The sequence below is a fragment of the Phaenicophaeus curvirostris genome, unplaced genomic scaffold (assembly GCF_032191515.1).
Source record: "Phaenicophaeus curvirostris isolate KB17595 unplaced genomic scaffold, BPBGC_Pcur_1.0 scaffold_75, whole genome shotgun sequence".
In the NCBI taxonomy this organism is placed as follows: Eukaryota; Metazoa; Chordata; class Aves; order Cuculiformes; family Cuculidae; genus Phaenicophaeus; species Phaenicophaeus curvirostris.
The window spans coordinates 728,429-740,731 of record NW_027206697.1 but is presented as its reverse complement, the minus strand read 5'-3'; the positions used below and the strand labels follow the sequence as shown (position 1 = coordinate 740,731).

Genomic DNA, 12,303 nt, shown 5'->3' with positions numbered 1-12,303 from the left:
CTTGGAGCCCCTGATCCAGCGGGAGGTGTCCCTGGGGTGGAACTGGATGGGTTTTGAGGTCCCTTCCCACCTAAACCACCTCATGGTTCCATGATTCTTAACTTGGGGTCACCCAGAACCCCCAGATCCCACCCCTGGAGGGGTTCGAGGCCAGGTTGGATGGGGCTTGGAGCCCCTGATCCAGCGGGAGGTGGAACTGGATGGACTTGGAGGTCCCTTTCAACCCAAACTCTTCCACGATTCCACGTTGTGTTGGTGGTTGGTATCATCCAACCTGAACTCTTCTACGTTCCAGCGATTCCCCGGCTCCGAGCGTGAAGTCCTGCAGATTCCTTCGTTCTTCTGGAAGGTTTCTGGCTCCGTTGGGTGTTTTCCTTCTCTTTCTGGCTCCAGTTTCTTACAGGACGTGTTGGTTCCACCCTGGTTCCCTAGGTGCCTCCTTGTTTTTTTAGGAGCCCTTCCCTGCCCCGAGGCTGTTGCTCCTTTTAGATGATGTGGTTAACCACCAAGGACCACGGTGATGGTTCCTGCTGGACAAGGAGGCGCTGATGGAGACCTCCCCGCCCTCCCAGGAGAACGATTCTCCCCCAGATCTCATCTCAACCTCCCCTCTTCCAGCTTAAAACCGTTCCCCCTCCTTCTATCCCTGCCCTCCCTGATCGAGAGCTCCTCCAAAGCTTCCCTGGAGCCCCTTAACCTACTGGAAGCTGCTCTAAGGTCTCTTCTCCAGGCTGGATGAATGGGTTTTGAGGTCCCTTCCCACCCAAACCATCTCATCGTTCCATGATTCTCACTTGGTGTCAATCAGGACCCCCAGATCCCATTCCTGGAGGGGTTCAAGATGAGGTTGGATGGGGCTTGAAGCCCCTAATCCAGTGGGAGGTGTCCCTGGGGTTGGAACTGGATGGGTTTTGAGGTCCCTTCCCACCTAAACCACCTCATGGTTCCATGATTCTTAACTTGGGGTCAACCAGAACCCCCAGATCCATCTCTGGAGGGGTTCAAGGCCAGGTTGGATGGAGCTTGGAGCTCCTGATGCAGTGGGAGGTGTCCCTGGGGTGGAACTGGATGGGCTTGGAGGTCCCTTCCAACCCAACCCATTCCACGATTCTATGAAAATCATGGAATCCAGCAACCTGAGCAGAAGACGTGAAGGCCAAGTGCGACGTGGGACCTCGTCTGAGGAGGCTCTGTGGTCCCCGAGGTCCAACCCCACCCGTTGCTCTCCAGCGCGTTCGCCAACGAGGCAGAAAAGGGAGGGACAAAGCGTGGGGTGAGTTTGCTGATGGCACCAAACCATTCAGATCCGGCTTTGGAGAGCAGCAGAAGCTCCCGTGACGCGGGGTTGGGGCCTCAAAAGCGTGGATGAAGCTTTTGTTCTCCACACCCGGCTCGGAGCTGCAGAAAACGCGAGCTTGGAGCTCCACGAATGGCCCGGAGGACACAGAGAAGAGGTTATTCCCCACTTCACGTGGAAGAGGGGTTGGGGTGCACCATGAGAAGGTCGGTAAGAGCTGTAAATCACGGAGAATCATGGAATCGTTGAGGTTGGCCAAGCTCTCCGAGCTCCTCCAGGCCAACCTTCCACCCAGCATCCCTGAACCTCGTCCCCAAGCACCACATCCACGTGGATTTGGACCCCACCAAGGATGGGGGGTCCTCCCACCGCTCTGGCTCTCACAGCTCTGGGAAGGAGGTTGTGGTGAGGTGGGTGTTGGTGTCTTCTCCCAAGGAACAAGAGATGGAGGAGAGGGAACGACCTCCAGTTGGACCAGGGGAGGGTTAAACTGGAGACTGGGGACAATTCCTTCATGGAAAGAGCCGTGAAGCCCTGGGAGAAGCTTCCCAGATCAAGGCGGAGGGTCCCATCCTTGGAGAGGTTCAAATCCCCGTGGATGTGGTGCTCAGGGATGAAGTTCAGAGCCCACGAGGGTTGAGGGTTGGGCTGGAGGAGCTCAGAGGGCTTTGCCGACCTCGACGATTCCATGATCTGAGGGCAAGGGATGAGCTTGGACCCACCAGCTCTACCCAGGGTTGGAGGCTCCTCCAGGGGGTTCCATGGAGGCTCCTCCAGGGGGTTCCATGGAGTCTCCAGGAGGTTCCGTGGAGGCTCCTCCAGGGGGTTCCACGTGGAGGCTGCGTGTCCTGGAGAGCAGGGGGGGACCTAGAGGAAGAGGAACCAGCTGGGATTTCGAAAGGAAACGACGGCGTGAGGAGCAGGAAAAGCTCTGGCAGCCGCCCAAGGAGTTTGGGACGTGGAAAACACTGGGATCGGGGCCACCTTGGCTGCGAGCAGCACGGGGTGTTACTGTGGAGCAGAACACCGTGTCCTCTGCCAGGAGAACAACCTCCAGCCACGCTTCCCACTCGGCCAAGGAGAACAAGAGTCGGGAAACGCTGAGGAGCAGCCCCCAGACCTTCGGAGCAGCTCCCAGACCTTCCTGCTGCTCAAGGATGGGATGGGTGGAACTGGATGATCTTTGAGGTCCCTTCCAACCCAAACCATCTCATGGTTCCATGATTCCAACTTGGTGTCAACCAGAACCCCCAGATCCCACCCTTGGAGGTGTTCAAGGAGGGTTGGATGGGGCTTGGAGCCCCTGATCTAGTAGGAGGTGTCCTGGGTGGGACTGGATGGGCTTGGAGGTCCCTTCCCACCCAACCATCTCATGGATCCATGAGTTTGGGACCTCACGGACGTGTGTCGGAGCTGCCTCAGCACGCAGCGAGGCCAAACCAGGGACGCGGTGACCTCCAGGTGTGGACGCGGCCAGGCTGAGCTTCACGAAGGACACGTGTGGACGAGAAGTGAGTCCTCTCCAGGCATCGTGGAGCAGCCGAGAGCACCAGAACCTCTCCCCGGGGTCAGAGCGAAGGCCGGTGATGGATCCCAAGAGAGGATCCCAAGAGGAAGAGGAGGAACCGCAGCAGAGTTGGAGCAATATCTCATCATCGTAGACTCGCACCTCCTGGCAACCAGCAGGTCGGAGGCCTCTTGAGCCAGCGGCTTCGTCTCAGCGTTTAATTACCCTCAAGGCTTCGTCTCAGCGTTTAATTACCCTCAAGGCTTCCTCTCAGCGTTTAATTGCCCTCAATCCTTTCTTCTCCCACTGATTTCCCTAATGGCTTGTAGAATCCTTTCCCGTTGGCCGTGGTCACCACCCTACGGCGGCAAATTCCACAGCGACACCCACAAATACCCCGAGAAACCCTCGGTTGAAGGTTCCTCCATCCATGGTTTGAAGGGACCTGGCGGAGGTCCAGGTGGCCAAGAAGGCCAAGAGCATCGGGGCTTGGATCAGCCCTGGGGTGGCCAGCAGGGCTCGTACCTGGGAATCAACGTAGAATCATTGGACAGTTTGGGTTGAAGGGACCTCAAAGATCATCCAGTTCCACCTCTGGCCATGGGCAGGGACACCTCCCACTGGATCAGGGCTCCAAGGTCCATCCAACCTGGCCTGGAACCCCTCCAGGGATGAGATTGCACCTCAAATCTTGGGGTCAGGTCTGGTTCCTCCCCACAAGAAGGATGTTGAGGCTCTGGAGCGAGTCCAGAGAAGAGCAACGAAGCTGGTGAAGGGGCTGGAGAACAAGAGGAGCATGTGAGGAACCTGTGGGGGTTCAGCCTGGAGAAGAGGAGGCTGAGGGGAGACCTCATTGCTCTCTGCAACTCCCTGAGAGGAGGTTGTGGAGAGGAGGGAGCTGGGCTCTTCTCCCAAGGGACAGGGGACAGGACGAGAGGGAATGGCCTCAAGCTCCACCAGGGGAGGGTCAGAGTGGACATCAAGAAGAATTTCTTCTCTAAAAGGTTCCTGGGGCCCCGGTGGAGGTGCCCAGGGAGGGGGTTGAGTCCCCTTCCCTGGAGGGGTTTAAGGGCCGGGTGGACGAGGTGCTGAGGGACATGGGTCAGTGATTGATGGGGACGGTTGGACTCGATGATCCGATGGGTCTTTCCCAACCTGGTGATTCTCTGATTCTCCCTCTGGTGTGGGATGTGTCCCCAAAGCAACCACCACCCACGTGGACCTGCTCTCCCGTGGCCGCCCCGGGGCTGCTGGGGTGACCTGTGCTGCACGCCCAGGTGAATCAGCCCTCAAGGTCACCCACCTCCTCCGGCACGTGAAGCAGCCGCACCTCCTCACATCACCGGCATCTTCCAGCAGAGCTGGACCAGGCTGGAGACCCTGGGGCTGCTCCTCAACCCCCTTCCCAGATTGTCTCCTCTCTAGTGGAGCTCCTTCCCCAACGAGGACCAAGGAGAAGGTCCAACCCCAGCACAAACCCAGTCTGAGTGGAGGATGGACGGGGAGCAGCCCCGAGGAGAAGGTCTTGGGGCGCTGGGGGAGGAGAAGCTCAACAGGAGACACCAACGTGTGCTCGCAGCCCAGAAACCCCCCGTGTCCTGGGCTGCGTCCAAAATGTGGGACCAGCAGGACCAGGGAGGGGATTGTCCCCTCTGCTCCGCTCCAAGGAGACCCAACCTGGACTCTGCGTCCAGCTCTGGAGTCCTCAGCTCAAGGAGGAGATGGAGATGTTGGAACAAGGACGGAGGAGGCCACGGAGATGATCCAAGGGCTGGAGAACCTCCTGTAGGAGGACAGGCTGGGAGAACTGAGGTTCTTCAGCCTGGAGAAGAGACCTTAGAGCAGCTTCCAGTAGGGAAAGGGGCTCCAGGAAAGCTGGGGAGATGCTCTTCATCAAGGAGGACACAGAGAGGATGAGGAGAACGGTTTTGACCTCCAAGAGGGGATATTGAGATGAGATCTTCTGGAGGAACGTTCTCCTGGGAGGGTGGGGAGGCCCTGGAAAGGTTTTCCAGGGAAGCTGTGGCTGCCCCATCCCTGGAGGGGTTCCAGGCCAGGTTGGATGGGGCTTGGAGCCCCTGATCCAGTGGGAGGTGTCCCTGCCCATGGCAGGGGTGGAACTGGATGGGCTTGGAGGTTCCTTCCATCCCAAACCATCTCATGGTTCCGTTGGGGAAGAGTTCGTGTCACGTCAGGACCTGGACGTGGCTCGTGGGGCCACCACCCAGCTGCAGTTGGATCCTCTTGGCCCACAAGCTGCTGGGGATTAGAAGGAGTAAAGAACAACCAGGAGAGCAGGTAGATCTCGAGGAGGTTCTGAAGCACCAGCCTGAGCTGCCTCCACCTCTTTCCGGGTCCCTCGCTGCATTCCTCACTGGGCAGCAAGCGCAGGATGGAGTCCATGGGACGTCCCTGGCCCCTGCTGCACGCGGTGACTCAGCGGCTGCTCCTGCAGCTCCCCAGGAGACATCATCGCAGGTATCTGCAGCCTGGTGGCTCAGCCTCACCTGCCGGAAGGTGTGGGTGTCCTTGGCTGAAGCAGCCACCGACCACATCAGAGAGCTGGGAGATGCTTCTCGAGGACTTTTCGGCACCGAGGAGCTTGGAGAACCTTGTTCCTTCAGCCTTTGGCTTGGAGAATGTTGTTTTCCTTTGCGTTTGGCTTGGAGAACCTTGATTTCCTTCAGCCTTTGGCTTGGAGAACCTTGATTTCCTTCAGCCTTTGGCTTGGAGAACCTTGATTTCCTTCAGCCTTTAGCTTGGAGAACCTTGATTTCCTTCAGCCTTTGGCTTGGAGAACCTTGATTTCCTTCAGCCTTTGGCTTGGAGAACCTCCTGTGAGGACCTGGGGTGTTGAGACCATCCCAGCTGGTCCAGGAGCGTCGGTGGCTGCAGCCGAGCCGCGGACGTGGAGCTGCAGGACAATATCGACCAGAGAATATCATGGAATGGGTTGGGTTGGAAGGGACCTCCAAGCCCACCCAGTTCCCGTGGGTGGAGACACCTCCTGCTGGGTCTGGTTGCTCCAAGCCCCATCCAACCTGGCCTTGAACCCCTCCAGGGACGGGATTTAGGGGTTCTGGTTGACACCAAGTTGGAATCATGGAACCATGGAATGTTTTGGGTGGGGAGGGACCTCTTCCAGCTCCAAACCGTTCTCCTCCTCAGCTCTCCTGCAGGCACCATGCAGGACATCCTCATCAGAAGGTGGTGGCACCAAGCCCAGAAGCCTCACCGTGCCTCCTCGCCCTCCACACTCATCACTCCAGCGAGGTCCTCGCTCCTCGTGTCCCACCGGGGTCGGTCACTCGTCCCCAGCAGGACCTCTGGGCTGGTGCTGTGGTGGCTGGAGGTCCCCGCTCCATCCCTTCTCCTGTCCCTCAGCGCGGGGCAGGGCCGCCGTGTCATCTCCAGGGGCGGGGAAGGGATGGATTTAAATTGGCTGCTCGCCTCGGCCGCTCGTCCCGCCTGAGGAGGAGAAGAGCAGAGCCTGCAGAAGAGCCAGAAGCTCTGGAGACGTGGTCCTCAGGTAGGACAGAGCCCGTCTGGAGGGTCACCAGGGTCCCACCGGCGCTTGGTGTGGTCCCAGGGGTCTGCGGGGACGTGGGGACCTCACCTCCACCCCGAAAGCTGGAGCTGGGAGGGCATCTCCTGGGGAGGAGAAGGTCTCCAGGTGGGACTTGGTCCTATCCACCGGGGTCCAAGCCCCAGGGCTGGTTGGAGCTGCTCCGTGCGGTGGGTTTTGCATCTTCAAGGCTTCAGGACATGGAGATACGGAAGGGAAGGAACCGGGAGAGCTGTGGGACCTGCTGGAACCTGCAGGAGATGCAATTTCCCTCCCTGAGAGGCCACCAGGACTCGGGACCACGAGCTGGAGGCTCCAGCTCTTTTCCACCAAGACCTCCTGGGCTTCCAGGACAACCGGGTCCCGCGCCGGGAGCTGCGGGTGCGGCACCGGGAGGCTTGATTAGAGACCTGCTAATTGACACCTCGCGCTTGGCAACGTCTTTCCAGGACGGGGTGTTTCCACCCGTGTCCTCCCTACGTGTTGGTGGCTCCAGGGCGGCTCCCAAAGCTTCATCCCAACCCTGGTGGCAACCGAGCGGCACGACCAGCCCGTCTCCTCCAGGGACGCTTCGGTGGCACCGGGAGAGGGGAGGGAGGAGAAACTTCTCCCTGGGGTTGGAGCCATGAGGAGCCACCAGCTTGGAGGGAGGTCTCCAAGGAGGCTGGGGATGGTCTAAGACCGGTGGCCCGGTCCTCTCCTCCCACCACGATCCATCAATCTGATATTTAAATGGATCAAAAGTCGTGACTCAGGCTTCCAGACCAGTTTGGTGAAGAGCTGGAGCATCACGCCGTGACCCTGATAACGAGCGGAACCCATAATTAACGCCTCTCACGGCTTGATGGGAGATGGGTGTTCCCACAGGAAGGTTTTGGGGTTCCCTTCTGCTGTTCCTCATCCCCACGGGACGGTGGAGATGCTGGAAGCTCACGGGGCTTCCAGAAGCTCCAGGTGACCATGAGATACATAGAAATGAGGAATGACAGAATGGTTTGGGTTGGAAGGGACCTCCAAGCCCATCCAGATCCATGGGCAGGGACACCTCCCATGGGATCAGGGGGTCCAAGCCCCATCCAACGTGGCCTTCAACACCTCCAGGGGTGGGATCTGGGGATTCTGGTCGATGGCAAGTGGGAATCATGGAACCATGGGATGGTTTGGGTTGGAAGGGACCTCAAGGCCCACCCAGTTCCACCTCCAGCTTTCCTGGAGCCCCTTTCCCTACTGGAAGCTGCTCTAAGGTCTCCTCAGAGCCTTCTCTTCTCCAGGTTGGACAACCCCAGCTCTGTTGGGGTTCCCTCACTTCTCTTCACCTCCTCTCGTAGCACTTGTTCTCCAGACCTTCTCCAGCTCCATTCCCCTTCTCCAACCTCTCAATGTCTTCCTTGTAGTCAGGAGCTCAAACCTGGACGCTTCTCTCTGGGTTCAACCTCTGAGGGGCTTCGTTTAGTGATTCTGAGGGACACGCTTGAGTGTTTGCTGGGAATGGTTGGACTCGATGATCCAGTGGGTCTCTTCCAACCTGGTGATTCCATGATTCCATGATTCTATGAACATCCAAGGAGTTGATGTTCTTCACACGCACCACGAAAGCTGCCCAAGAACCTGTGTCCCACCACGTCTTTTTCTTTCTCCTCAGACGAACACGGTGCCAAGCAGGAACGTTCCTCGGAGATGACGCAGAAGATGAGCAGATCCTCTCAGAACAATTCAAGCAACCAGGACTGTTCCTCAGCCACCACGGAGAAGATGAGCAGATCCTCTCAGGACAAGGATTCAAGCAACCTGATCGCAGGTGGACACAAAGAGATGGGTGGAGGTGGGGGCAACTTCATAGCCGGCGTCTTCCTCCAGGCCATGAAGAAGAAGTTGAGCATCTACGAGGCCATGGTGAGGGGCCTCCTGACTCCCGGCACGGCCCTGGTGCTGCTGGAGGCTCAGGCGGCGTCGGGGTCCCTCACCGACCCCGTGAGGAACCAGCGGCTCTCGGTGGACGAGGCTCTTCGCGAAGGACTCATCGGGAGGGACTTTTTGGAGAAGCTGCTGTCGGCAGAAGGCGCCGTGAGGGGCTACGCCGAGCCCTACACGGGCCGCCACATCTCGCTCTTCCAGGCCATGAAGAAGGAGCTCATCGTCAAGGAGCACGGCGTCCGCCTCCTGGAGGCCCAAATCGCCACCGGCGGCATCATCGACCCCATCCACGGCCACCGCATCCCCGTCCAGGTGGCCCACGAGCGCGGCTACCTGGACGAGGAGATGAGCCGGGTCCTTTCGAACCCCAAGAACCAGTCAAGAAGCTGCTTTGACCCCAACACCCAGGAGAACGTCACCTACCGGCAGCTCCTGCGCCGCTGCGTCCCCGACCCCCAGACGGGGCTGATGATGCTCCACGTGATGGACAAGGGCTCCGCGCTCTTCCAGTTGAGCAAGGACGCCCGCAAAGCCCTCCAGGCCACCCTCGGCGCGGGGACCCTCCAGGGACAGAGCGTCTCCCTCTGGGAGCTCCTCTTCTCCCGCTACGTCCCCGACCAGCAGCGAGAGGAGCTGCTGAGGGGGTACAAGGCGGGGACGGTCACCATCCCAGAGATGATCTTCAGCCTCACAACCATCATCGCTGGGGCTGAAGAGGAAAACGAGTCCCTGAGCTCATCCAGAGTTAGACCCGACGACAAGGTGGAGGCATCACAACCACTTCGTGATGTGGAGGCATCACAAGCAGTTCAAGATAGGCTCTCGTCCACAGTTACAACCAACCACGAGGTGGAAACATCTCAACTACTTCATGATTTGCCCTCCCAGGAGCTCTTGTCCACAGTTATATCCAACCATGAGGTGGAAACATCTCAACTACTTCATGATTTGCCCTCCCAGGAGTTCTCGTCCACGGTTACAACCAACTACGAGGTGGAGGCATCACGACCAGCTCAGGCTACGCCCTGTGAGGAGCAGCAGTTGAGGAGATCCTTGAAGTCCTCAATCATCTCCGTCACTGCTGGTGAGCTCCGGGGACAGAGGATTTCCCTGTTGGATCTGCTCTTCTCCAAGTACGTCCCCCAGGAGAAGCGCCAGGGGCTGCTGGAGCTCTACAGAGCAGGGATATTGACCACAGAGCTGGTGGCCACCGTGGTCACCACCATCCTGAACAGAACAGGAGATGGAGAAGCCACCTTCGTGGTCAACACCAGGAGTCCACACCGGGCGGTGACAAGGGCAGAGGAGAGCGGAGATGAGGTTTTAGACCAACTAGACGACATCTTGAGGTCAACCAGGATCACGCTGCCGGCCAGCGAGATGCAGGGGAGGCAGGTGTGTGTGTGGGACCTGCTCTTCTCCAGCTACATCCCCGAGGAGAAAGGGCAGGAGCTCCTGGAGCTCTACCACGAAGGGCTGTTAACTCTGGAGCAGATGGTAACTGTGGTCACCAATGTCATCAAGAAGAAAGAATCCACGGGGAGGAGATTCCACATCGCAGAGAAGGCTTCTGAGAAGGACACGGAGCCAGCGATGGGAGAGAAGAACGTTGAGTCCCACAAAGAGGAGCCGTGGGAGAGAACCTTGAAAACCACAGTTGTCCACGTGGAGGTCGGGGAGCTTCGGGGCCGCAAGGTCTCTGTGTGGGACCTGCTCCACTCCAAGTCCATCCCCGAGGAGAACAGGGAGGAGCTGCTGGAGCTCTACAAGGTGGGAGAGTTGACCCTGGAGCAGGTGAAAACCGTCGTCAGCACCATCGTCTCCAAGGCCGAAGCTTCGAGGAGGGAGGAACCGGGAAGGGCGAGAAGTCCAGGAGCGGAACTGGGAGTCGCAGGAGCCGAGAACGAGCTCCTGCAGGAGGACGGGAGCTGGGAGGAGACCTTAAAATCAACCACAGTTGAGGTGCCGGTGGGTGAGTTCCAGGGGAGGAAGGTCTCCGTGTGGGACCTGCTCTTCTCCAGCTCCATCTCCGAGGAGAAGAGGCAGGAGCTCCTGGAGCTCTACACGGCGGGGACGTTGCCCTTGGAGCGGTTGGTGACCGTTGTCACCACTCTGGTCAAGAAGAAAGAATCCACGGGGAGGAAATTCCGCATCGCGGCGAAGGCTTCTGAGAAGGACACGGAGCCAGCGACGGGAGAGAAGAACGTGGAGTCCCACAAAGAGGAGCCGTGGGAGAGAACCTTGAAAACCACAGTTGTCCATGTGGAGGTCGGGGAGTTTCGGGGCCGCAAGGTCTCCGTGTGGGACCTGCTCCACTCCAAGTCAATCCCCAAGGAGAACAGGGAGGAGCTGCTGGAGCTCTACAAGGTTGGAGAGTTGACTCTGGAGCAGGTGAAAACCGTCGTCAGCACCATCGTCTCCAAGGCTGAAGCTTCGAGGAGGGAGGAACTGGGAAGGGCGAGAAGTCCAGGAGCGGAGTTGGGAGTCGCAGGAGCCGAGAACGAGCTCCTGCAGGAGGACGGGAGCTGGGAGGAGACCCTCAAGTCCACCAGGGCTGGGAGAGCGATGGATGAGTTCCAGGGGAGGAAGGTCTCCGTGTGGGACCTGCTCTTCTCCAACTCCATCTCCGAGGAGAAGAGGGAGGAGCTCCTGCACCGGTACTGTGCGGGGACCCTCACCGTTGAGGAACTGGTCAACACCACCAGCCACATCTCAAGAGCCAAGAATGGGAGGCATCTCCCCACCCTTCCCCAGCAGACGATGGATCTTCTGCAGTTGGAGGGCTCCTACCTCACTTTTGGAAGGTTCCAGGAGCAGAGGGTGTCGGTGTGGGAGCTGCTCTCCACCCAGCAGGTCTCCGAGTACCGGCGAGAGGCGCAACTCGACTCGTACGGCAACGGAGGCTTGAGGGTCAACACGGTCACCGTCACCACCACCGTCGTCACAGGGCCGCGGCGGGAGGAGAGGCACCAGCAGGACCAGTAGCAGCGTCCCACGAGGAGAAGCTCTGCCTGGTGGGATCCATGCTCCACGTAAAACATCACGGGAAGGAGGAGGAGCGGAGGAGAACCAGGGTGTGGGGTGGGGAGGTCGTTGGGTTAAACTCCTTTGTTGCCTCAACTCTTGGTTTTCTGAGCTTTCTTTCACCTGAAGGAGGTGTCCTGGGGGCTGCGGGGGTGGAGGAGGACAGGTTATGGCTGTGGGGATCTGGGGAGGTCGATGGGTGGTGGTGGATCTCGGACACCAACACAGGATACAGAATGTGGGGCCAACGTCGAAGATGGGGCGGTTGGAGAAAGCAGGAGGAGAATCGTGGAACGGGAAAGGACCTCAAAGAACATCCAGTTCCATGGGCAGGGACACCTCCCACTGGATCAGGGGCTCCGAGGTCCATCCAGCCTGGCCTTGAACCCCCCCAGGGATGGGATCTGGGGGTTCTGGTTGACATCAAGTTAGAAGCATGGAACCATGAGATGGTTTGGGTTGGGAGGGACCTCAAAGATCATCTAGATCCACCTCCTGCCATGGGCAGGGACATCTCCCACTGGATCTGGTTGCTCCAAGACCAACCCAACTGGAGCCCGGGTCCAGCTCTGGAGTCCTCAGCACAGGGAGGAGATGGAGATGTTGGAGTGAGGACAGAGGAGGCCATGGAGATGATCCAAGGGCTGGAGAACCTCCTGTAGGACGGCAGGCTGAGAGAGTTGGGGTTGTCCAGCCTGGAGAAGAGACCTTAGAGCAGCTTCCAGTAGGGAAAGGGGCTTGGAGCCCCTGATCCAGTGGGAGGTGTCCCTGCCCATGGCAGGGGTGGGACTGGATGGGCTTGGAGGTCCCTTCCAACCCAAACCATTCCATGATTCCATGATTCTACCTACCAGGAGGTCGGACGGTGCAGAAAGGGGATTTCTAAGCAAGAACGTGGGTTCTCGGAGCCAAATTCATAGTTTTCTCCACGACATCGTTATCAAGAGTGGGTCCGTGAGCTCAGCTCACCATGAACTGAAGGAGCAGAGCCTGGAA

The 12,303-nt window shown here is 58.8% G+C and overlaps 1 protein-coding gene across 1 annotated transcript; it reads left to right on the top strand.

Annotated features, from left to right (window-relative positions):
• Window positions 1–99: 99 nt before the first annotated feature.
• On the top strand, window positions 100–11,418 carry LOC138734439 (epiplakin-like). Its single transcript, XM_069882080.1, has 3 exons — window positions 100–349; window positions 5,973–6,333; window positions 8,012–11,418. The coding sequence occupies exon 3, from the start codon at window positions 8,047–8,049 to the stop codon at window positions 11,266–11,268; it is 3,222 nt and encodes a 1,073-aa protein (XP_069738181.1). The 5' UTR covers window positions 100–349; window positions 5,973–6,333; window positions 8,012–8,046; the 3' UTR covers window positions 11,269–11,418.
• Window positions 11,419–12,303: the final 885 nt, after the last annotated feature.